Source organism: Chelmon rostratus, chromosome 22 (assembly GCF_017976325.1).
Source record: "Chelmon rostratus isolate fCheRos1 chromosome 22, fCheRos1.pri, whole genome shotgun sequence".
NCBI classification, from domain to species: Eukaryota; Metazoa; Chordata; class Actinopteri; order Chaetodontiformes; family Chaetodontidae; genus Chelmon; species Chelmon rostratus.
In genome coordinates this window covers 11,183,604-11,210,389 of record NC_055679.1, presented here as the reverse complement: position 1 = coordinate 11,210,389, position 26,786 = coordinate 11,183,604, and the positions used below count along the sequence as shown (strand labels likewise).

At 44.3% G+C, this 26,786-nt stretch overlaps 1 protein-coding gene across 4 annotated transcripts in view; it reads right to left on the bottom strand.

Annotated features, from left to right (window-relative positions):
* Positions 1-26,786, bottom strand: part of wnk1b (WNK lysine deficient protein kinase 1b) — a 92,103-nt gene that overhangs the window by 22,666 nt on the left and 42,651 nt on the right. For 3 of the 4 annotated variants that reach the window (XM_041963564.1, XM_041963566.1, XM_041963565.1), the window contains exons 3-13: positions 26,033-26,205; positions 20,277-20,497; positions 19,366-19,523; positions 14,454-14,542; positions 13,776-13,915; positions 13,502-13,581; positions 13,044-13,289; positions 12,869-12,938; positions 12,247-12,443; positions 3,332-3,421; positions 2,481-2,555 (exon numbers count right to left, since the gene is read on the bottom strand). In XM_041963564.1, coding sequence (XP_041819498.1) covers positions 2,481-2,555; positions 3,332-3,421; positions 12,247-12,443; positions 12,869-12,938; positions 13,044-13,289; positions 13,502-13,581; positions 13,776-13,915; positions 14,454-14,542; positions 19,366-19,523; positions 20,277-20,497; positions 26,033-26,205 — 1,539 coding nt within the window. Of the gene's footprint in view, positions 1-2,480; positions 2,556-3,331; positions 3,422-4,188; positions 4,192-6,914; positions 8,361-10,068; positions 10,375-12,246; positions 12,444-12,868; positions 12,939-13,043; positions 13,290-13,501; positions 13,582-13,775; positions 13,916-14,453; positions 14,543-19,365; positions 19,524-20,276; positions 20,498-26,032; positions 26,206-26,786 lie in introns of all 4 variants that reach the window. The other variant, XM_041963567.1, reaches the window with a different exon arrangement.

The following is a 26,786-nucleotide window of genomic DNA, read 5'->3' as shown; positions in this document are numbered from 1 at the left end:
ATTTCTGACCATCGGATTTGTAGCTCTGCAGCGTCAATAATTTTTACTCTTGGATGTTTAATGAACGAAACTTCTCCACAACGAAACAGCTAATGATCCTCCCTTTCAAATATCAACCACAAAAACAACGTTAAAAATCCAACGCTCTTGAAAGTGCCTTCATTCAGCAGCCTACAGCATTCAACTTCGGCAAATGTGAGCACAGTGAACAGGGACAAGACATCCACTTGGTGGGTTTGGCTGTCCAGTACCTGGGGAGGGACTTCCATGGGAGTTTCAGGCGGGGCGGTGACTACACTGATGATTGGCACCACGGTGGCCAATGGCTGAGGCACAGGTGTGGGCACAGGAGGAAGAGGAGGAGGAGGAGGGGAAACAATAGTAGGCACCACCCCAACAGGGACTGGCAGAGGAGAGGGAGGGGACGCCACGGCCGCTGTCGGCATGGTAACAGGGAGGGACGGTGACGGAGAGGGCAGGGTCGCCAAGGAAACGGTAGACGGAGTTACACTGGGCTGAGAAGAGGAGGAAGGGCCAGAGAGAGGAAGAGGAGGAGGCAGAAGGGAGAAAGAAGAAGGCAGATGAGGCCGAGGACAGGTAGGAGGAAAAAGTGAGAAAAGGGAGGGAGCAAGTAATAAACCCGGCATGTGATCAGGTGTGACGACATTTACAGTCAATCGCCTTGGTAACGGAACAGTGAGCTAAAGCAGGCCTTCAGTTTAATTACTGTCGGTTTGCTTAACGTATGATCAAAACTTCACATCAAAAGATGAACGTCCGCTTCTGTGTCTGTATTTATCTCCGAGATAAATCACGTTCAAATAAAGACACCCGGAGAAAGAGCCACCCATAGCTCACTGACCCATTACTGACACGCTCTGAGACCATCGGCAGGCAACTTTCCGAGCAAGACGATTGAGCGCTGATCAAAACTGTTAGTGACAGATCCGAAATTAAACAACAGACTCCGTGACAGGACGACTGTGTGAAACACACGCAACTTTAAGTCATGCAACCACAAACAACTTAGATCTCTACAGACAAGGTACAGTACGGCTTTACAGGTGGTGGAAGAGCAGGCGAATCCTTTGCACAATGTAGATCACTCAGCTGTGCTGAGGCAAAAATGGCACGGTTTGGAGACAACAAAATAAAGTCCTACTAGATGTCAAAACTCCACAGGAAACCTTTAAATAACTTCCACTGTGTCTGTTTGTGCACAACACAGAGATCTGAAGGTTAAAAAAATATATAACATCTTTAAATGCTCTGTACATCTGTCATTGTGAATGAATCAAATTGAGCTGCTCTTTACAGATGCTCTCAGAAAAAGCACTTAAACTTTGTGACGCACATGAAACTTGAATGTAACTACCCGTCTAGTAATCATTATAGTAATTATTTTGCATATTGCATTGCACACTTTGCAGGCGATATATCAATTTAGAGAAGGCTGCCTATCAATAAATCCTGAGCTGCAAAGAATCTTAACAATTCGAATATTTCTTTAAAACCACACCTTACCCTGTCCTGCCCACCGTTACCTATATTCACCTTCTACTACTTCTACTTCTACAGGAAATATTACCCATCTTCATTTCCGACAAATGTGCTCATGTATTTGGAGCCATGCGTTTAATCAGATTGTTAGTAGGAGCACAGGAGAGTTACAGGGCCACAGGCATCAACAAAAGACTATATCCAAACAGGACAAAAACAGGAGGGATATCAACAGATTCACCCACCAAATCACACAATACACAATTATTTAGTAGGATGTGCACACACAAACACACTCATTCATAAGGATAGACACTTTCAGGCACCCACAGACAGTATAACCAAATCCACGGCCATATACTATTGGTACCTGAACCAGAGCTAGCTGAGCGGCTTGGTACAGGAGATAAAGATGTTCTATACTGGGAGACGGAGTGAGGTCACAAAACTGAACACACGCACGTACACCCATTCATAAACACATGACCGAACGTACAAGCACACAGACAGGGAGGCATGTATAAAAACACATGAAAAACAAACCCAGTGATGAGAGCAGGCAGCATGCCAATGAGCCAGAGAATGGGAAGAAAGTAGAGGAAATAAACTGAGCTGACGAAGACATTTAAAGTAGAAATTCAAGGTGAGCGAACATGCGATAATAACACATAAATCAAAAATTACACTGAATAAAAAATGCAAAGACTGGATTAACTGCCAACGCTAACTGTAGTAGTGTTTAGCCCTTAAATTAACCTTGAGGTGTATTCATGAAGACTGTTATGAGTCAGTGTTTATTAGACTGGATATTCAAGTGTGCAGGTAGGTGTGTGTGTCGGTAAAGATGAGTGCAGACATGTGTGGCGATCTTGAATTAAATCCAGCACCCCAAGAACCAGTACCAGCTTGTGCATTAGGAACGTGTTGTTGATGAAGTATTGTTAACATTTCAATTAGTGGTCCAACAGTACTTTACGTACCTGTGCAGACGCCTGCTGCAGAGATGTGTGTGTAGGGCTCTGAACGGATGTGATACTCTGATTGGATGAAACAACCTGGATACAGAGAGGGAGGAAGAGTGAGCAGCGGGAGAGGAAAGACGAGAGGATATTAATAAATATATAAATGCAAACATTTACATGACCAGCAATACCCTTTTTAGGCTTGATGCTTTTTTTAGTTCCCAGTCATGTCCTGCTTATAATAACTTGGATAAACTCAAATCCCAGCTGGAGACCGGCTGGGAATTTATCTCATTAAACTCAGTTATATATTATTCCCTTTATTATTGTTAGTTTCCTGGCTGGTTGATAACTAATATAACAACCTCCAGAAAGTTCCAAAATAAAACCATGTGACAGCGCTCTTGTAAAATGTGAACGCAACATGAAGGTTTTGAGTAATTATGAGGGAATTTCTGTCACTGGCAGTTTAAATAATAAAACTTTAAACTTTCCATCTTTTTCTGACAAGAAACATTTGATCTCTGATTAACAACCAATTTCACGCTCAATCAATTCAGTTTAGGGCTGCAATTAGTTCATAGCAGCGGTTTGTGCTGGGGGCAGTCATGTCACACACTCTTTCTCCTTAGAAAGAGTGTGTGACATGACTGCAGGCACAGTGCCAGCTTGAAGCAAATGCAACAGCTTCAAAGAGAAAGCCGACATAAGCACAAAAATAGGGTGGTGTTATTAGTTTCATCTTTATGGGAGGGACATCAAGGGGATGTGGCGTTAAAAGTGTGACAAAACTGATAAAATGACAGAAGAGAAGGGGAAAAAAATATCAATTTTCAGGCTGCTTCAGTTGTTTTTTCTAGTGGTCTTACCTGTTGGGAGGTGCCAGGAGGAGCTGTCTGGGCAGTGGCGGGGACCAAAGGGGGCCCTGGAGAGGGCTGGGGGGTGGGAGCCTGAACCTGCTGTTGAGAAACAGATTCAGAGAAAGACGGACAGAGAGGAAGAGATGCGATGTTGTGGGATTCAACAGGATGGAGGATAGCGGTGTGAAATTAAGAGGGTTGGCAGAAAGGAGAGAGAAAAACAAGACAGAATCAGAACATGTTTGTAGCTCGCTGACTAGAAACTGAACATGAGTGCAAACGCAAGGTACTTCTGCTCTTCTTTAGTGGTCAGTGCTAGACTTCCTTCTTGTGTATGCACACATGCACACGGACAACATCGATCTACAACCTCGGTTCCAAAAGAGCTGGGACGCTTTGTAAAACATAAACAAAACATTTATGCAATTGAAAACAGTACAGAGACAATATATCTAATTGATTTTTGTAAATATTCGCTTATTCTGAATTTGATGCCAGCAACATGCTTCAAACAAGTTGGGATAGGAGCAACAAAAGACTGGGAAAGTTGTGCAACGCTCCAAAAACACCTGTTTGGAACATTCCACAGGTAAACAGGTTGATTGGTAACAGGTGATTGCATCATGATTGGGTATGAAAGGAGCATCCTGGAAAGGCTCAGCTGCTCACAAGCAAGGATGGAGCGAGGTTCACCACTTTGTGAACACATGATTGGATAAAGGATGTTTCTACCGGGGCGTTCAGGGACACTTCCTAAAACCGTCATTGTTTGCAAACAATTCTGTTTTTCTTTACGCTTCACACAGAGACCCAACTTCTTTGGAATCGGGGTTGTATTACAGCAACAGATATATGCACACCAACACCTGCTGTATGCATATACACAGATACACAGCTTGTAGTGTAGCAGGTACAACAGTACAGGCACAGTACTGGGGTTAGGTAGGGTGTAAGTACAGGGGTTTTCGTAACATGCAGGTCAGACCCTAAGTGATTGGTAGTGATAATAAGCCAATGAAGCACAGAGTAGAAGCTGGAACACTGACACCAAACACTATACCGAATTATTGAACTTAAATTCAAAGACTTTAAGGAACTCACCACTGTCTTTTTCTAAAAAGACCTAACACAGGCATCAACTTTTGATCCATTGCATTAGGATCAAGGTAAATTAAAATTGACTGTGTTGGCTGACTCTACGTGTTCCTGATGATGGTATTAAAGTAAAACCGAGAGCTTGAAACTGCAAGCATGTCTGGGTCATGATGGGGATGGAGATCATGTTCTAAGTCAAATATACTGTGAGTTTAAGGTTTCTGAGATTTCATCTGTCCCAAACCCAATCTTTGCTGGGCTCTAAATCAGGTAAAAAAAAAAACACCCTTGAGGACTCCTTAAAGACTGATTGTTCTGAAATGTTTAAGGTTTTTGTTCCATTTTCCGTTAAACTTCGGAACTGGAAATGGAACTGCATTCAGGCAGACGGACAACACGTTCTGAACAGCACGGAAAAACAAACGGTCTGACGGAATGGCAAGATCTTATGGTCGTAGGTTCCTATGGTCACGTCATATTGTTTACAAGGAATTATTAATTATTCGATGTGTTATTAGTTTAATCATTAGTTCTAATTCATTATTAGCTTCTTGTTGTCCAGATCGCCCCTGTTTTCTCCTTGTGTTGCGTAATATCTGGTTGTAAATTCGTTGTGGAAGATGGCATAAACTTAAAATATTTTAACTCTGGATGTCAATGCCATCTATTGTTACCATTGCTGGTATTCTGCCAGCTTCACCTAATTTTACCGTCCTGCTCTCGTCCACCAAAACGATATCTGGTTTGCCATCTGCCTGAATCCACCTGAACGCAGCATTTCTTGATTTTTGACCCTCGTACAGTTCTCGGGAGCATCAGGACAAACAGGGCTGTATCTTTCTTTCCTGACACCTTCGAATAATCCACAGCACCACAGGACAGCAGCATACAGACAAGTATGACCGTTCTATTGCCTGAACCCTTAGAAGGCTGTCTGCAACTCTCTACTTGTCACGAAGCCCACCCTCACAAAGCGTGGCGGGAGCTTACACAAGTATGTTGCACCAGACACACGGCTACCTACCTTTCTCTAACATCACAGGCAGTCACGTCAACACAATAAAGAATTTCACAGCACAGGTGTCTAATAAGTAGATTTACAGAAAGATCGAGAACTTAAGATAAAAGACATGGAAAAAAAAGACAGAGGACATGACGGATAACAGAGACTGAAGAGAAAACCAGTGATCACAGGTGGTTCAAAGCGAAGACGAAGAAAGTAAAGGTGGCACTGATAACAGCAGCATTCTAAGGGTTTAATGAATCTCAACTGTGACCTTTGAACCTTGTGCAGGAAGATTCGTAGTGTGGGCAGGAAATGACAACACAATATGCTACAATAAAGAACCGACTTAAAGTCAAGCTCTTCAGCGATTACAACAGAAAACAACAGAAAGGATCTAAAATATACAAATCAAACGTCTATCTGCATGGTTACATTGCTCGGTTTGTCGAAGCCCCCTTGGTTTTTGTTGTATGTTTCTGTGTGTTTGTCCGTACAAATCAACAAAGTCTCGCAGCTTCATCATACTTCCTGTTCTTGGATCCATAACACACTACTCAATGTGTGTGCAGGTGTTTTTAAATATACCGTTGGAGGAAGTTCACGTCGTCTTAGGACCGGATGGACTTTGGATTTGTACGAGCAATGTTAAAGTATACCATAAAAACAGTATACTCTCACAAACACACATTTCTCATATACATTCATATATGAACATACAGACAAAATACTACTTACTGACATTGACAAATAAATCATACACAACATAACACAGAAAGGAAGGGGGCTTAGACTGTTTGCTTATAGCTTATACACTAGAGTTGGTCTCAAAGACTACCTTCTGAATGTTGCCTTTAAAATATTTATTACTTGACTCACAAATCTGTGTTCCTGGTTTTGGTTGCAGCCAGACGCTATCTGGGTCGTGCCCTCGTCTATAAATAACCAACTGCTAACGAAAAGCTCTTGACTAACATCTTTCTACAGATTCTTCTGTGAGCAAATGGATGATGCGAGACATTTTGAAGGGGGGCCGTGAGACTCACTCTGCAGTGTTGATGTGACTGGATGGAATTAAAATCACAACCGAAGACTACGTGGTGAAGAAACAGCTGGGGCTCCTGGGTAGGGAGGGTAAAAACAGAACAGGGACCGGTGGTCTGGCCTCTGGGTCAAATTACAACGATAGGTTAATTCAGCTGCTTTTCATAGAAGGATCCACTTTCCTTGATGGGTGACACCATTTTCTCCCTATATACCCGAAACAATATATTTTTTTTGTTTTTACAAGGACAGACCAGCACAAGGTCCCGAAAAATGAATGCATTAATTGCCTTCCCAATGTTACAGGGCTACAGCAATACATGTGAAATTCTCAGTCAGTGAAATGTTGATTTGCTGGTTGTGGATCTTTGCTAAAAAAGCAACTTATGTCATTTTAACCAGTAACTGACCCAGAGGTCTAGGGGTGTTTTTAAGGTCTAAACTCAGTACCAGAGTGGGGTTAGCAGCCTGCATGGCCAGCAATGACTCATGGTATGTCATATCGGGTTGGGCTGGTATCACCCCGCCATGCCGGGCCCAGGCACTCTGGATCAGAGACTCCAGCTGGGATGATGATGCCCCCCCAAGCGGGAGCTCAGAGGATGGGGTGGGAGGGAGAAAGCTCTGCATGGAGGGTGGATGTCCCTGGGGGTCTATGGGAAAGATTCCGCTGGGTGAATCATAGAGCGCAGCGGAGGATGAGTGTGGGATGGACTGAGCAGCTGAGGAGTCGAATGGAGGGAGGAGTGGTGGGGGAGGAGGCGACTGGAACTCCCCGGCGTCAGAGGAGGCCAAAGAGTCACTAGAAGGTTCTGGGCTTCTGTCTTTTGTGGTTAAACCTGTGTGGTGAAGGAGGAGACTTCCAGGAGGTAAGGGGAGCTCGGGACTGACATATGAGTACAGCTCTTCTGTTACCGGCTGCAGACGGCTGTACGTGCCTGAACCACCTGATCCAGTTCCAGTGTTGTCCTCCAGCGGGAGGTCCATGGAGCTCCTTCGGGCTCGGAAAAGTCTGGATGCAAGGAGGCTCGGGTCGCCTGACAAGCCCCCTGCAGCTGCGGCGGCGGCGGCGGCTGCAGCCAAATGGAACTCAAAGACGCTTCCAGCCGGCGTCGGGGTGTCGGCTATTACTGGAGGTGCGGAAATAGGGAAAGCGGAGGGTGAAGCGTGCTGTGGAGGATAGCATCCATCAGATGAAGAGGAAGAAACGGAGCCACCTGTGGACACACTCATGGGAGGTAAGGGTGGAGGGAGTGGGCTGTGGGCACTCATTCTTTGCATGATGTGTGGGTGCAAGAACCCTGGTTGAGGCGGAGGAACTGGATCAAAACCCAAACTAGCAGCTGCAGCTGCTGCTTGCCTCTGCTGATGGAAACTCAAGTGGCCAAGCTGGTGAGCAGTCATTGGGTATCCTCCATAAGCCATTGCTTCATAATGGTCCAATAGGGCAGCTTGATTTAGGCTTAATCTCCTCACTGCTTCCTCATGCTCTGCTCTCATGTCTTTGTAGCCATACATACTCGGGTCAGATTGTCCTGGGAGATGCAGCGGCTCCCCAACACCAAGTCTTTGAGCGGCTGCTGCAAACCCGGGATTTACCATGAAGAGAGAGGGGGTCTCAGCTCCCTCAATGCCAGAGAAGGGATGGAGGCTGCTCCCATAGCGAGTGTAGGCAGGCTGGAAGTGTCGGGTATGCGCCTCGAGAATGGACGTGCTCTTGCGTCTCTGGGTGTTGTAGGCCTTAGGAGGCCCCGTGGGGGGAGGCGAGAAAGAAATGGGCCGCTCGGGGATGGAGGGGAAGAAAATAGTAGTGGGGTCTGGGAGAGTTGAGAGGGGGATGCTCCCTCCTGCTCCTCCGCCTGCTCCTCCACTGTAGGGGTGCGGCATTGAATGCTGCTGCGACAATGAGATACAATGGTTTAAGAATGAGACTCATGTGAATGAGAGAGAGAGAGAGGACCACAGAGAGGGCCCACATGAAATGGAGAAAACAGTGAGTTAAAGGGCATCATTTCAAGACAATACCAAGAGAAAACACGTATTCTCTCTCCACACTAGAAACGAAATGATGTGGTTAAGACAGGACAGAATACACTTAACAGCTGAAAAAACAAGCAAACAGGTAACGTTAAGGTGCAGTAAAACAAGCGGGCGGACCAAGCGACAGACTGGTACAGCACAAAGACAAGCAGACAACCAAGAGACAGTAAAAGCGGGAGACAGGGTGAGAGCTCACAGGTAGCTACGCAGTGGGGCTTTAAATATAAAGAGAAGAAAGGCCAAATCCTGGATCTAAGCTCAATAATATCCTGAGGCATCTGCACGCAGGAAAACTCTTTTACTACAGAGCTTCTCTCTTGCAAAATGCTGACCTTCTAACTAAGTAGCTGCAACCTGCAACATCAAATTAAGATATAGAGAACGTGTGTGGGCTTACATGAGTCTGATCCAGTATACAGATAAAGCAAATCCTAATGAGGAGTTTGGTTGCAGCCTGTGTTTGCATCATGAATTGTGTGGTCAGAACTGATCTATAATGTGATGCTGGTGGTTTCTACACAGGCTTAGTGTGAAGCACGTTGTCTGGACTTGTAAATGTAAAAAAATGCTGGAAAGGAGCACACCCCGGCCTCGGGGTTAGGGCGTGGACCATCCGCCACAGCCTTAGCTGCACGTCATACACCACCTCTCTCTCCTCATTCCTCTCCGCTGTCAGCTGACTCACAAGGCCATAAAACACAGTAAAACCGCTTCAATTATTCTGGCTGTCAAAAGAGCAGTTTTCCTGATGGCAGATGCACATGATATTAAACATGTGTGATAGAGCAAAGTTAAAGCTCAAGCCAGTCAATCTGTATTTAATATGAACACATGGTGTTCTAAGGGGGGGGGGGAAGAGAGAGTTAAAGGGAGAAGGGTGAGGAGAATGAGAGACTCACAGCAGGGTCTGAAAGCAACCTAAGTTTGAACAAACACTGAGGTCAGACTAATCTACTTACTCGAGATAAACGTGCACTTTAAAATGCCTTAAATTAAGAGTATATATTTTTATTATATATTTTTGTAAGTATTGGCACACGATTTAAACCTTCTGGGTACTGAGTCACTTCAGGCCTTATCATAAAGGATTTTAAAAATATGGTAATCATGAAGAGCACATATACTGTGTACATATGGATATTCAGTGAAGGAGGCTAGGAAGGCTGCAGAGGTATTAAACCAGATCAAGACTGAAGTGCTTTTTTTCTCATTTTGCACTTTCAATTAATTATCAAATAAATTCAATTTTCTGTCTCCATGTGGTTGTTTACGCTTTTCTGCTGTGACAAAAAACTGTGCTGCATCAGCATGAGTAATACAGGCTGTTTCATTAACAATCCTTTCATTCACTGTCATCCAGCGGTTAGAACTAATCACCGGCTTTTGTGCAGTACACTGACTTTGTCACTGGTTTCCATATACAATGACAGCGGGCTGGAAGTACAAAAAGTACAGTTTTATCTACTTCCAGACACCTGTGTGGCCCATATTCCTCATCTTCCTGTCTCTCCCTTCCTCTCTGGTTCTCACCACCCCCTGCTGGGGTTGAAGATGGTGAACCTACAGGGGTGGAGAACAGGGCAGGTAGGCTGGCCCTCCGCTGTCTGGCCCTGGGCAGAGAGGGGGCAGAGTGAAGCGGCAGGACCGTCTCCAGGGCCTTGGAGAGGCGCCCAGCGAATGTGTCCCTCTCAGCTGCGAGAGGCATGCAGGGGGAGGTGGTGGTGTAGGAGGATGAGCAGGACACGTTTGGAGGAGGGGTGGAGGGCTGCTTTGGAGGAACAGCCAGGGGTGGAGGAGCATGGGAGAATGAGTAGGAGGACGGGGGGACGCAAACAGACATGCTACGACTTCGACGACGGCGCAACGCAGGCTGTAGGCCAGGGAGGGGTGATGGAGGAAGGTGGGACCGACATGAAAAACAAACACAAAGAAATTAAAAACACAAAACATATAAAACAGCAGTGAAACTACGAAAGGGCACACATACGAAAACTTAGAGAACAAGACAAGAATATGCAACAAAAATCAATCATGATGATGAAAATGTTACAAAATCAAAAGCGATTGTCAGTTTTCCATTTAAAAAAATATTTCCATAATTAGAACAAGATGATAGCCCCTAAATTATTAAAGGAAAGGAAAAACTCAGTGAAATCATCTTTACATGTTCTGCATCACACTGTTAAGAATGTATAACAACACAAACAGCAAAATAACACAAAGAAATATAAAACAACTTGTGAACAAGTGCAGCAAACGCAAATGAAAGACAGACTGAAATAAAAGAAATGGAAAAAGTAAAGCCAATTTAAAACACAGTAAATAACAAACTAACACAACTTGAAACCAAAAGGAGAGAATGATCATTCATATTTAATAAAGTAGTGACTTAATTAGATAAACAGGACTGTTGAGAAGTGTAACAATACTTCAAAGACAGGCCTAAAAATAAGCCAATACCACCATTACATCATTCAATCAATCAGCCTACGAGCTGAATGATCATCCAGCTGGACAACAAATCAGTCCAGTCCTCTCTGTGCCCCTGGTACTCCGTTTGGAAGTCAGACAACCGCATTTATAGCCAAAAGGTCACCAGATGGAAAAGTCTAGGGTGGGAAATTAAACAAGGACTCTTGCGCTCCATTAGCAGGTACTTATAAGGTGGCCCTCAGTTTGGAATGCCACTCATCTGGTGCCGTAAGGCTGCTAAAAGGTCAACAATTGAGGATTATGGGTAAAACAGCAAGTATGCTCAGCAAACATTCCCTGAGTGAAGGAAGGAAGCTCAATCAGTAACACATCAGTAATCAATAAGAGTAAGTAGAGCAAAAGTTGCTTTCTTCTAAATTATACAGAAAAAAGGAAACTGTAAGTAATTGCAGTGCCAAACTGATGAAGTTTTTAGTTCTGGAGAAGTCTTGCTCTTACTCCTGAATTCAAATGCAATTACTGCTACTACTTGCTCTAAGTCTCTATTGTGCCACATTAATGAAATATAATGTGGATAAACAATAATATCTTTCATATTAATATTTGTTTTGTAATAAAAAAAACTTGATGTTGTACTCTTTGTGGATAATTGCAATATTCTATAAATAGTAAATGTAACATTTACAGACTATCAAAAGGCTTTTTTTTGCACTTGTTTGGCACTTTTTTCTGAATATGAAGCGTCTGCAAGAACAAAGTAAAGAGCAGCAGGGGTGTGTGTTGAAGCATTTCCAATGTAGAAAACAAGTTTAAAACATGAAAACAAAAGAGATGTACAGCATAACGACTGCAACAAAAAGAATAGTAAAACAATATGGATTTCAACACACAGAGAAGGAGAAAGAAAGAAATAAGTGGCTGATAAAATGACAGGACTGAGGACGGATGGATGCATGACGCCTGGTAGACTGAAGAGAGAGCAACTCTAAGATGAAAACACGTCAGAAAACAAAGGCCTGAGAACAGATATCAGGTTGTGATATTAACTTAAAGTCAAGTAAGTTCCTTCTAGTTCTTCTTCAGGTCAGAGGGGATCATCTCCAAATAAAAAGCCATCAACAACACGCCGCTGTGCACTTCATTTAACAAGCACCCGTGACTCCCAGCAGACTCACAAACACTGCAAGCTCCACTCCAACTCACTCCCAAAACACAACGCGGTGCTCACTTCAAACACTTCCAGCACACCTGTGAGCGTGGCGCCGCTCGCAGGTGTGGGACCTACACTTCACGACATCAGCACACTCACCATTGGCTGCGGCGGCTGGGCGTAGCCTGGGTGCTGCTGCTGCGGGGTAGCGGAGGGGGCGGAGGGGTAGGGGGTTTGGGGCTGGGAGGGGGGCTGGGTGGAGGGGGGGCAGCTGTAAGACATGGTCAGCTGTCCCAGGTGGGGGGAGTCTGAGGAGAAAACTGAGGAACCCTGGCCGCTGTCCAAACCTCCTTCAGCTGAGAGAGAGACAGAAACAGGAGGGTAAACTTTTGTGCTGTCCATATCTACTGCATCTACTACAACACTCTTACTGAATCCATGTTATCCAAGTCTCATGGTAATCTTAAATCATCATATATGAGTGTTTCTGGACATGAATCAAACTGAAGCATGGATTTAATCTAAGATCCAGTTCAAGTATGCATATGAACATATTTTAAAAATGAGGCCCTATAAAGGATTTTACTGCATGGACTCAGGAGCAGTCAGTCTGTAAATGACTGCAGCATGTTTTTATTGATTTTTGCAACTTTTTTAGAATCTGGGATGTAAATGTAGGCACTCAAGGACCTCTGCAGGTTGAACTACACAAAGAGAAAACAGAAACTGTGCAGAGCGTGATGATGCTGTGCTTCACGATATCGACTGTATCTCGTCTTACATGTGTGTGAGATGCCGGTCTGCTGGTAGTGAAGCTGTTGCTGCTCCACTTCAGTCTCCTCTGCATCTGCCTGCAGAAGAACAAACAGGAAGAAGAAAAGTAATTAAAAAAACAGAAAAACCTCCCCGCTCCCACTGCGTCAGCATCATTAAACTATGCTAACTGTTTTACAAACCTGTGTGTGTGAAGGTTTGAGCGCCTCTTGTTGTTGTTGTTGTTGTTGTTGCTGTTGTTGTTGTTGTTGTTGTTGTTGATGCTGCAGCTGCTGCTGCTGCTGCTGCTCAGTCTCCAGTTTCCTCTTCTCCTGTTCCTCTCGTACCAGTTGCCTCTGTTCCCTCTTCCTCCGGATCAGAGACACACGGTCCTTGATGGCCTTGGCCATGGTCTTATGGTCACCCTCAGCGACGTAGCCGGACTCAACCTGCGGAATTGGGTGAAGGCACGCAGATGCTCTTCTCAGCAAACAGCCGTGAAAATGATTTGTCATTTTATGGATCAATCCCTCTCTTTCCAAGTCTGCTTACCAAATAGTCCTTTCTATCCAACATTCTTCCCTACTTAGCTACTCTCTCCTGCCTAAATCCATCACCTCCTCCCACTACTCCTACCTCCATCTCCCATTATTGCACATACCATTTCCTGGGCCACATCTTCAGGGACATCCTTGTTCAGGTCAAAGGAGAACTCGATGGCTTCGTTGTCTTTGTATTTGCCTGCAAACAAGTTACAAATGGCTGGTCAGGCAAACAACTGCTTTGATTTCAACAGCTGAACAGAGATTTATATTTAGCTGTGGATAAAAGTATGTGGCTTTGAAAGGGACTGAGACTTCAGGAATAAAATATTCGTTTTACAACTCTATTGTTAAAATATTTTAATTCGTTGAAAATGTAAAATGATTCCTTGCCTTTGAGCTTCTTGACGTCTTCTATCCTGAGCCAGAGTTTGATGGCAATCATTTCCCCATCATCCTCCTCTGCCAGTTCAACCCTGACCCCCGTGTCCTCCTGGAAGAACGCATGGTTCAGCAGGATCTTTATGGCATACCTAGAGGAACAATAGACAAAAAAAAAAGTTGATACTCATTTAATGTTTTTGCTCAAGCCCAGAGAAGCCTTGCGTCCAGCTGATATGCTAACAGGACAGACGTGGCACTTCGTTAATCTGGTGGGAATCACATGTTGACATTTAGTCCCGGGGACAGCGTGCCACATATATTTCACATTGTGTCACTTAGTTTGTGGGCTGGGACCTTCTGCTGAAAGAAAAAAACAATCCCATGACCATTCTTCACAGAGAGACAGAGGAATTTGGACAATGAGGCGAGAAGAAAAACAAAGAAAGTGCAAGAGAGGGAGAGGGTTCAGGTTTGGGTAAGTTTTTAAAGCCGTGGGCAAGAGGGGAACGAATGACAGCACGGCCAGAGAGAGAGAGAACAGGGGTCTGCTTATTTCTGACCAAAGAGCTGTGAATCAGAACAGGATTAGGTGAAGTCACACAGATACTCCACTACACCCAGCGATGTTTGCATCACACAAAAGCGTATGGGATTGGGATAGTGTGTGTGTGTGTGTGTGTGTCTCACCTCTCATCCTTGTTCGTTCTGATGCAGCCCTCTATAATTTCCTTCACCTCAGGAATGGCTACCTTGTCAAAGCTGCCAGGCTTCACTCCCTGCACACACAGAAAGAGGAGCAGTTAGGACGAGGAGCCTCACAGAGACAGACACAGAGTCTGTGCTGTGCATTCATCCCCTGAATCCCTTTTTGTTTACTTGCTGGTTTTGTCTGTAAGTAATGCACAATTAGTCATTCTTCAGAATAGAAAATTAAAAACAGGACAAATAAAATAAGGGAATAGCCTCAAATATGCAACAAATTGGAAAGACACAACTGTCAAATCCCTATTATGCACTGCAGGATTAATTTACGCTAATTAAATGAAACTGAATAATGTCTGAGAAAGACCCGCTCTGTAATTCAAGTTTATGAGCCATGCAAATAGAACATAGCAATGTTGTGCGAATGTCAGACATTTGACAGACGGAGGTCCTACAGCAACAGAGGTCGTCCAGGGTTTATTCCCACGTGAACACAGACATCCGCTCAGGAATAAATAATGAATCACAGCTGCTCAAGAGCCAATTAGGACAACTAGAGCCCATTTTGATGGATAACACTAATAAAAGGCATCAGGAGGGACCCATTCAAAAGTCTGGCACTATGCAAAGGCACCTCTGAGGCCTAATATCAGGAAAAACCAACACGGTTTGCAGTAGAGGAAAAAAAAGGAGCAACTGGATCCAGAAAAAAGAAAACAGCTAAAAGACGACGTGTGCTACAGCTTGATGCGGCACAATTAAATGCAGGGTTCTAGTGCTCTGTGATACGAGGGGAAAATGGTCGGAGCGATTTTCTGGCACTTGCAAGTACCCAAGAACAAAGACCCTCTAAAGGCCCATCACATTTTAAGTACACCATTCAGAAGCCCAGCACTGAGCAGAGGTTGAACCACACAGCTCACCAGACGGCATCTTAATGACCAGCCCATTAACGCTGTCAACCGAGGGACAAAACAGAGACCGAAGCAAAGGCACGGGAGAATGGAGCTAACACTGAATCTATACAAAGAGGGTGGCAAGAGAGAACGACATGAAAACACTCCATCCTCTCCAACTGTTCATGGAGGACACTACTGTATGCTGCATCAATAAACTTTATGGGCAATAATCAACTAAATGCTTGTTCAGTGTAAAACCTCCTAGCTGAGTCCCAGTCCACATGAAATGCTGTTATTGACAGATCAAATCACACATAACACTGTATGTCCTGCACAAACAAACTCACAAAGACGAGTGCACAACAGGATAAAAAAAACCCAGGAACACAGAGCAGGCTTTAGTCAAATGAAGTCACCTACCTGGAAAGCACTGAGACCAGCAGACTGAGACCAGCTGCCTGACTGACAGGGACTTGGGACTAGTTTAGGCTAACTGACTGACTGTTGGTCTCAACCTGTTTGGGCCAGCTAACAACCACCTCCTTCCTGCTCTCTTCCTCCTGTCTTCCCTTCCTCCTTTCTTTCTTCGCTCTCTTGGTCTATTTCTCCCCCCCCAAAAAAGTCCACTATTACATAAAACCGCCCCATCTCTCCCTCTCACATACACACACACACACAACCCCCCCCACTCCGACTCAGACGTTTTGAGATTCCATGGTCAGACAGAGTTAGGACTGATGGAGGAGGTAATGGTATTAAGTCTGACAGAGAAAGGGAGGATGAAGGAGGAGACAGAGAGAGAGAGAAAGCACAGTTTCAACTCAACAGGGCTGACTGGAGGTAGGGAATGTTCCACGAGGTACGTCAACAACATTTGTGTGTCATGGTATTACAAGATGAGCCATAAAGTACATCCTCAGTACAGTGATACAGCATATTACAAAGTGCCTCGAACCCTGATCAAATTTAAATAAGGTTGCATCCTATGATACTGAGCAAATGTGTGCTTTCCAACATCCTAATGACCCCTAAATCAAAACTCACTAGATTCAGACCCCATCCATCAGGCTGCAAATTCAGATTCAGCTCGTGACAATGCTGGAGTGCCTGATATCAGCACAGAGACAACCAAGATGGCAAGAAAATAATAATAATAATTATAATAATGAAATGTCCAGAAATGGCACAATAGACAAAATAGTTAGTGATGAACTCCCTGAAAAGTCAATCCTGTTAATCACCTGTAACTGTCTTAATAAGCTTAATAACTTATCTGCAATAACCTGCAGCAGAAAAATTACAGCTTGAACATATGAGGGGTTAACTGGTGTTTCTAACTTCCTGAGGTCTGACAAAGGGAGAAATGGAGGGTGGAAAGCTGTAAGGACGGATTAGGCAGTGAAATGAAAGGAGGCAGGTGACTCTGGCACCCTGGGGTTGTCACAAGGTGTGTGTGTGTGTGTGTGTGTGGCGCGTGACAATAACAGATCCAGACAAGTGCAGTTGGTTGTTTGACTACATGTTTTGCTGAGTGAATAAAGCGAGCTGAGGGGCGTAATGCCCTCTCGCTGTCGGCATATGAGATTAACCGAAGCACATGCACACAAACAAGGGCCGCAAACCCGAAGGCTGAGGTCAGGACAGTAATCGAACACATCAAATCGAGGATGGGATTTCAGCTTTGTGTGAGTGAGAGGAGAGAACAGAAGAAGAAACAGGCGGCCAGACGGACATATGGATTGAAAAATACGATCTGAATTTATTCTGCGCATGAAGCTACTTAAATAGCCAGACAGAGGACTGATTCTTTTCTCTCACAGTGGTGGATGGAGGCAGGGAGCCAATCTTAATCCAAATCCCTTCCATCCGAATGTGCAGTCAGACGGCCACTGAAAACATTTCATCAATTCCATTATTGAGCTGAAAATTTGAACAAACTGAATATACATTAAGGCATAAAAAATAATCATGATATAAGAACAAAACCTGAGTGCCCTTGCAGGCTCTGTCTGACTGTAATGATCTTAAATAGAAAATGGAGCACACCAGTTTTTATTTGCAGTTCACACATTAAAAAACCTTTCACTGCTGCCGGTGTGTCTGAAGTTACTGCTAAATTTTAACATTAGGCCTCGGCAGAGGTAACAGAAGCGCTTGCTTTAGCCGAACAGCATTTCTGTAGTAATACCAGCCAGATATTCAGGGATAATAGTGGTAATCCTCCCTCAGTTTGAAATAAGTGTTTTTGCAAATAATTGTACTGAACGTGCACGCCGCGTGTTTGCGCTGGTGCTTCGGCGACATGAACATTTTGAACTGAATTGACATAGAAGATGTCATAAGACAGACAGATGCAGAGAGAACAGCGACAATGGAGGGATGAGAGGAGGACAGAGAGGGAGATGGATGGAGAGAGGGATCTCTAGTAAATTCCTCTGGTCCATTAACCATCACTGTCAGCCTGCACAAAGCTGAACTCAGTCCCGTGAGGAGAGCAGGGAGACAGAGCTCATCTGCCTGTGTGTGTGTGTGTGTGTGTGTGTGTGTGTGTGTGTGTGTGTGTGTGTGTGTGTGTGTGTGTTGGGGTAATGTCCTCAGAGGCACTCAACTTAAAACAGCCTGCGATTGCATCTGTTGTCCTCTCCGTCTGTGTTTTGGTCTCGTTCTGTGCTTCCAGCCAACTGTCATCTAAATTTTAGCAAAATGCTGGACATGTTACAAAAACTAAAAAGGGAAAAAGGGGCTTTTCAGTCCGATGTATTTTTCACTGTCATTCAGCAGTTGGACTCACTAGAAAAATGCAGATTCACTCTGATACAGTTTGCTTTATTTTCCTCATCTCAAGCCATGCAGGAATTCATTTTTAGCTGCGACCAGCAGCTCTATAGCCCTCTCTGTTAGTCAGTCCAGAAAAATTTCCCCCATCTTTGGCGGCCACAGTTTCCGCAATGGGAGGCTTAAGTTTGGCATGGAGGTCAAGCATGTGTATGTGAAGGTGTGTGTTTGTGTTCGTGCTACTTGGCTAAAAGGGGGCTTGGTAATGGGAGTGGCCTATCGCAAAAAGTGCGCATAACTTCCAGATGGATTCACAGACGCGTAGAAGACTTTGTGGGAAGGTTGGTCAAAGTCAAAGGACAGCTGATTAATGGTTCAGGCCAGTTGGAAAAAAGGGGGTGTGACAGGGTGTGTGGCCAATAAGACGTCGGCCACTAAACGTCTTATAGGCACTCAGGCAACACACACACTATTTTGCTGTACCACCTTTCACAACTCATGAGCTGGCTGTCACACAGCCTTGCAGGAAGTCATTTGCCCAGCAGATCTGTTCATTGGTCGGCAAAGCTGTGCCCACCCTGTAGCAACGGCAAATTCAGTCTATGAGACTGACAATCGCCTTGGAGGTCAAGTGTTTGTGAGGCTGTGTGTGCGTGTGGATGCACACTCGTATTTGGTCGCAGCTATTGTTTCATTTTATTCAACACATTTTCCTCATATACGTCTTGTATTTCTCTGCTTTCACCTCCTTTCCTTTAAACTGACATGCTCAAGGCCGAAAGAACAACATTTTTCGAGGTAGCATCTGTGTTGACCTGATACGGCTGGTATCGCTCTCTAGTGGCAGAGAAGAAAATGCAGGAACGTCTTCCCACAGCGCGACTGTTTCCCTTTCTTTTCTTTTTTTTTCACTTTTTGCAAGACGGAGCAGGAGAGAGAGGTGAGGAGGGAGGGGGGAATGAGGGCGAGAGACTAATGAGGGCAAAAACACAGTCATATGACTGGATCTCCTGAAGCTCATGCCAAACTTATTAATACAGTCAGTAAACAAGTATGGGGTAGTGGCGGAGGGAGGCGGAGGGAGGAGGATGGAGATTAGAGGCTGTTAGATACAACACATGAATGTCACTCCAGAGTCTAAAATCATTCCCAGCCGAGGCATCCAAAAGAAACAGTTTTACTCTTTCTGCCACGGCCACACTGCTCAGAGGACGCAGACTTACACTCGTAACCCGCCTGTAGATCTGGGCAGCGTTCTGACATTCGGAGTAGGGGTACTCCGAGGTAGCCATCTCCAGCATACACATCCCGAAGGCGTACACGTCGACAGATTCATCGTACTTCTCCTCGTACATCTCTGGAGCCATGAACTCTGGGGTTCCTGACGAAAAAACACAAAGTATGAGTTAGTGCTGGGAACTTAACATCAGACTGAACCCAACATCTTAATTTCTTTTTCAAATATCCCACTGAGAAATGCTGTAGCACTCTGGCGTAACACTGCCTGTCATCATCGCAGTAAATTACACTTCGTGGTAACACAGACTCGCCTTACTGTGTGTGTGTGTTTGTGGAAGTGTCCAAATGCTTGGTTTACCTAATTGCTACAAAGCAGCTGTGAGATTTCCAAAGCATATCATTCTGGCCTCAAGTGCATGAGAATATGCGCATTCATATACGTACGAGTGTGAGAAAATGTGCAAATACCAGAATACTTGTGGTTAACTGCACAACTAGACTGCTGCCAAGTTATTATATGGAGCACAGCAGACACTCTTTACTCCGCTTGACTGCATGTGTGTTAAGTGTGTATTATGTGCAGGGTGTGTGTGTTTGGTGGGTGTGTGTGCAGCCAGCACATCTCCAGACAGCTTAATCCTAGCTTACTAGCAGACTGCATTTCACTTTTCAAATGCCTGCAGTTTGCTTTTACAATCATTTTCGAAGCAGTAAAATGAATCTACAGTAGGTGTGTGTAGCGGTGCAGAAAGTGTCTGTGTTCATATCTTAGTGAGAGACATTGGTGTGTGTGTGTGTGTGTGTTAAGTGCAAAACTAATGCATGACTTTATGTCAGGTATGCGTGCATGCCAGAGATAGGGGAAGCGTGTAGCTGGGTACATGAATTTTCCTACCTATGACGCTCTTGGCAAAGGAGGCCCTCTTCAGCGTGGCTAAACCCAGGTCCCCTATCTTCACCGAGCCCGTGGGCCCTGTGATGAAGATGTTGTCGCATTTCAGGTCCCTGTGAATGATGGGAGGGGCTCTGGTGTGCAGGAAGTGGAGGCCTTTCAGGATCTGTCTGCACCACGAGCGCAGAACCTTGATTTTCATCACTTTGAAGCGCTTCAGGTAGCTGCGGGATGCAGAGATCACACACAGGAGAGCGTGTCAGTCAACAAAGCATGATAAGGTGTTTAAAACATACAGAGGAGCAGCAGGCTGGACCGCGCAGCAGCTTCTCAACAGCATGTATCTCATTCAAGTGGCCCCTGTCCAACACAATAACCAGCTTAAACACACAAAAACAAAGCTGCCCTCGTATGCATCTCATATTTCATCACACGTAGCACCAACTTATTGAGGCTGAGCTGTACTCAGGTGACTCTTTGAACCATTTGAATGTATTTCACATTAATATTATCCCAGTGCTCTGAAAACCATCCGCAGGGGAATTAATTGTTCCAAAGCGAGGCATGGAGAGGCAGACGAATAGCTGGATAAGAGCGACGGATACACGGATAATGCTTCAATTAAAGATGAAAGCTTACACAACCAAAGTGGATTACCGTCAGACAATTCCAGCTCAAAGAGATGCATCATAAATACTCATGCAAACATGACTGTGGGCACTAAAACACAGACTGACAGACAAAGTCAGCAAACCAGCCAGACTTCTGATGGAACAACAGCAGCCATGCCTGCACATCATCAGAGGTTTGTTCGTGTGGTTTCTAAGTGGGAGTTGTTCATTGTCTTTGAGTTGTGGGACTCTGGAACCCATCCCAGCATGCACTGGGTGGAAACCCCATGACAGGTCTCCAGGCCATCACAGAGCTAACACAGACGCACACCTGTAGGTGATCTGGAGCCTCGAGTCCACCTGGTTTGTATGTCTTTGGAATGTGGGAGAAAAGTGGAGGAAACCCCACAGGACTGCAGGGAGAGCAGCAGAGGAATTTCACTGATCTGTTTCAAGTAGCAGCACAACAGTATTTCCATACTGATTAGCAAATTTTAGTCAAATAACTTGTGGTCGTTGTTATCTTTATTGATTAAATTAGATGCAATTCGTCGATGAAAAGGTGTCTCCCCAAGAGCCCTGAGAACTCATCCAACATTCATTTGACTGTGACTCTTGATTAGCTAATATAAAGTCAATGTCTGAATCCTAAACAGTGTTTCCCGTCTTCTATTATCGCCTGTCTCTCCTTAGCTCTTTATCTTAATTTAAGAGCAGACGGGGGAGGCGGGGTGTACTCCTCAGTCATCCTCTGATCAATCAGACAATGGGGGGATTCAAAGGAGATCAGCTGCTCCACACCTCATCATGTTTTTTGACTTGTTCAATTCTGATGGTATGTGAAACTTGCAACGTATGTGCAAAAAATCTGATTTGAGCTACTGTTTGTTGAAGCACTGCGGTTCGTAGAACTCAAAAAGATGTCGTCCTTGATTTATTTACCTCAATTAACTCAATGTCCGAGCTCAAATTAAATCCTCTCATGGTCCTGGTAAATAACTGGCAGATGACTGAACTGCATAGTGACCCCGTTAAAAATGCTGTTGCACTACTAGTCCCCCAGAGCAGCATCGGCGAGTCCGGCTCCAGCAGCTCCACTTTCGCACAGATCCCGACTGTCAACACCTGCTCTAATAATGAAGCAACTGCAAATATGTCTGAACTGATGAGGAGTCCAGTCTGGTCCGAGCCAGATCCAGATCGCTGGCTGAGGCTCCGGCGCTAGTCTCGCAGAGTAGATTACACTCATTATCTAGTGGTTAAAAGAGAGTACATTCAATCATGTACTGTACTCAAGCACCTTTCTAAGTGAATGAATGAAAGCATTACCTACATTCAAACTCACAGTCAGCCCTTTCAGAGTATTACCACACTCGGGCTGCAACTAACAATGATTTTCATATCGAATTTTGCAGCAGATTTTCTAAAGTCATCAATGTACAGTCAAAAAACAATAAACAATGTCCATCACGATCACAAGTTTCCAAGTTTATCCCTTCAAATTGCTTGTTTTGTCCGACCAACTGTAAAAAACCCAATTCAATTCACTACCACATAACACAGAACCCAGAATTACCACCTCATGGCTGCATGACTCTGCCAGTTCACATCCATTTCTGTCCAGACACATATAATGTACGCAGTAAAGACTTTGAGGGGATTTAATAAAAGGTAATGAGTGTACTTCCTTGTGAAATCAAGTTATCTCTATATTGATGTGTATGATTCCTGTGAACAATGTCCAGTGAGAAACACGCTGTCTTCACTTAGAGACTATTTTTACAGAGGAGCACAGAGGCCTGATAGAGAGCTTCATCACATGGTGCAACAACAACAATCACCTGAAGCTCAATATCAGCATATCAGATTAATCCATAATGAAAATAAACATTTCCTGCAATAAAACTTCTAAAAATTCCTCCCCTTGTATCTGAGGACAGCTAACTCCCTTTTTACTTTTATCTTTTTATTTTGGGGTAACTTTGCTGGTACCATTGCTAATTTAATATTGTATCGTGATCAAACTGTTCTAATTTGTTTTTGTAATATTAATGCAGTTTTTTAACTATTGATTTTTTATCTGATCTTGTTTGTTCAGCACTTTGGGCTGCATGAAAGGTGCTATATAAATACAGCTGTTATTAACTAATTTCTTCAGTTATACAGTGAAGCGTCTCCCCACGCTTGAAATGAAAAGTGTGTCTTATCATTATTCTGTCTTTGAAAGTTAGGAATTTATTTTAAATATCTGCCTGGATTTGTATAGTTTGACTTTGGGGAACAGATTAACAGGCTGAAAAGCATATTTTTCAAGCCTTTTTAAGTGAACATACCTCAAAATGCATGTCTGCATAACTCAAGTGTTTAAACTTAAACCTTTTCAGAGCCTCCCTTCTTCCTCGCATCCCCCCTAACAAACAGCACTCTCTTCCTTCTCCTCTTCCTCCCTCTGTACCTTCCTTTCCTTCCCTTTACCTCCCCGCCCTCCTCTCCCTCACCTGTCTCCTCCGCTTTCTTTCTCCCCCTCTCTGAAGTCAGAGCAGTGCTGACAGATAAGTTAAACTCTGTGGCATGTGACGCTGGAGTGACACTGCACAAAGCATCTCTCACTCAACGGAGCTCTATTCAACACACACACACACACACACACACACACACACACACACACACACACACACACACACACACACACACACACACACACACACACAGAAATATGCAGATATGCATGTATATACAGTGTGTGAACAGTACTTATACAGAGGCATGCATGAGCAGATAAGCATTCACACACACACACACACACACACACACACACACACACACACACACACACACACACAGATAAGGGGCCTCTAATACCCTGAGCTCAGCGTCGGTCAGTTTTTCCATCCTCACCATCTCCCTCCTTCCCTATCAGTCCTCCCTCTCATCATCTCTCTCTTCTTTTTCCACCTCCTCCACCGTGTACAACAGTCCCCTCTCCTTTCTGAGTCTTCATCTGGATGTCGGCCAAATCCCTGCGCAGCCTTCGTCTTGTTCACATACTGTACGTACACGAGATCATTCCACATACTTAAAAACCTGGGAGTTGTTTCGATGAGTTGACTGCCGGAAAATTGCTCGTTAAAAGGTGGGGTGAGTCATTCTGGGGAAAGACTGGTGATAGTGCCGTCTCTCCTTCTTCACAACGTGATTACATGTTAGCATTTACCGCCCCTGTCGCTCCCTGAGCACAAATGCCAAAACATTTACTGGAACCAGCTTTTCAAATGTGAATATTTGCTGGTTTTCTCAGTCTTAGTCTTCTCTAGAAGTAAATTATAGTCCTAAAATATCATGACATTTTATAGACCAGCAATGCAATTAGCAGATTAATCAACAATGACAATAATCATCAGTTGCAGCTATCTTGATGTGTGTACAGTGAGTGAATGTGCAGAATCAATGTGCAGTATAATAACATGTTCATAGTAGTGCATGATTTTGCTCTGAAGCTTTAGCACAGTACACTCACTCTACATAATTTTTTCTAATGGATGATCTGAGTCAAATTCCATTATCGTACCCCCTGGCACAGTATTTGCATTCTGGTGACTCAATTTGTCCCTGATCAGAATATTTAAATCACTCTTGCATTATTCCTAAAAACCTTCCGGTAATTTATATTCCCTGCTCCCCTCTTAGTGGCAGGTAGTGGAAAGTGTTGGAAAAGAGAAACTTTTTTTCTCTTGAAATTACTTTATTTTACTGTTATGTGTGAAACATGCAGGACAGATGTAGCCCAGCATCTGCATTTGTTAATGCATCTATGAAGCTTTTAGAGTCCTCCAGTGGAGGGCGCTACTGTCCTAGGTAGAGCTGCGCAGTTGGATTAATACTCTCTGTGGTCACAGGTGGTTCACTGGTTTGTCAGCCACTCTGCCCTGCTGCCTTTAAACCTGACATATAGTTATTTATTCATCTATTGATCTGTTTGTGCATCTATCTGCCTCTTTAGCTGACTGCCAATCACTCCATCAGACTGTTTGACCTTCTGTCTCCCTCATTCCGTCCCTCTGCCTGAAACTAACTGTATATCAGTCTGGTCATCCTTCCACCCCCCCACCACGCGCCTCATTTGGTCTCCCCCTCTGTCTGTCTCTCTGTCAGGAATGAGAGGAATCTGCAGCAGAAGCAGCAGCTGGCAGGTGGGCCGATGTCCCACGATGCACTGCACGGGGCACGCCGTGAGCCGCACGCCCCGCATTCAGCCTTTTATTGTGTCGGGAGCTCAACGATCACCCTCGCATTCACAGACGCACGTCTAATCTATACAGACTGGCGTGTGCGGCCGTGGCATGGACAATGACAGCCACAGATGCATCAATTCACCACAGTGAATTTTGGGGAGGGGGTGGGGAGAGAGAGACTGATAGACGCCCCTGGTATTGACATGCTAACCACTCCTGTACAGTTTGTCACACACATAAAGGAGTATCCTCATGAGTCCTGGGCTTTACCAACTTATTTTGTGTATTTGATGCTAAAATTGGATGGGAACACCTTCATTTGGAACATGCATCACATTCGTACGAGGCACTCAGTCAGTCACATAAATACTGCACACAGACACTAGCTGACCCACTGACAGCTGCACTCAGCACTGAAATCCTGCTGGGACTCGAAGTGCGTACGACTCCACAGCGAAAGGCCACTTGAACAGTTGAAATGGAAGAAACGCTGCATACTGGTTGGACGGGAATGAGGACTACGCAGGTGTGTGTGTGTGTGTGTGTAATTTTCACATTTCAACAAAAAACTGGAGGTGAATCATCACCTGTAATGACAGTGCTCTTCAGCAGCAAAGGGGGAAAGAGGTGGTTAGGTGTGTGTGTGAGTGTGTTAGCCCTGCATGATGGTGCACATGAAAAAACATGACTAAATAAAGAGTCTTTGTTTTCCATTACGCTAAGTTATCAGCCAGATCAGTTTTTGTGCTAATTTTCTAAACTGTTAGCAGTGGCTTTTGTTGCAGTGTTTCACACCTACAGCTTCCTGTTACACGGAAACTACAGAAAGGGTGGCTACACATTTTGGATGGCAAAATATGACACTTTTCACAAAATTAACATCTTGGAAAACACATTTTCTTCCTCATGCACTTACGTTTTAAGCGTTCCAGATGTCATGAGCTCAGTGACCAGAACAATACATTTCTTTCCTTTGCATGGTCCCTCCCAGGAGTCGTAGAAGCGGACAATGTTAGGATGCTGGAGACCCTTCAACATTCCGGCTTCCTCTTTGAAACGCTGACGCTCCGACTTGGACAGCTTGCGATCCTGCACACAGGACAAAAGAGGAAAATTAGTCATACATACATAAAAAGTGAGGAAACGTTCACCTGAAAGCATGAGGGAAGGAGCATTTACCAAAAGCAAACATGTTCTATTAATAGTACGACACTATTATGGTGAGTGTGATTACAATCAAATCAAGCGGGAAGCGGGTGGAGAGGAAAGCTAATTAACAGAAAACAAAAGCAAGTTCTAACAAACGCTTACAAAACAGACAACTATGCAAAACATCTCTTCCATCTAACGCAGAAGCACCATCGAAACATGCTACTGGAGCACAAAAGCAGAGGAAATATGAAACAGAGCACTACCAGAAAATGGTGCCCTGCTACATTAACATGCAGCAGCAGAGAGAGATGTGCATGAAACAAAAGACAGTCCTTTCATCTTAGCTCACAGGAGCCCCAAACATCCATTAGAGTGAGTGTGAGGCTGTGTTTTGATGACGTTTTCTTATCAGCGCATGCTTTGTTTCTCTGAGAGGTGCTTTGTGACAAACTGGTTTGTATATGTGATTCATAAATAAACTGATCTGACTTTACACAGCAGTGTATTTTCTTTGTTAC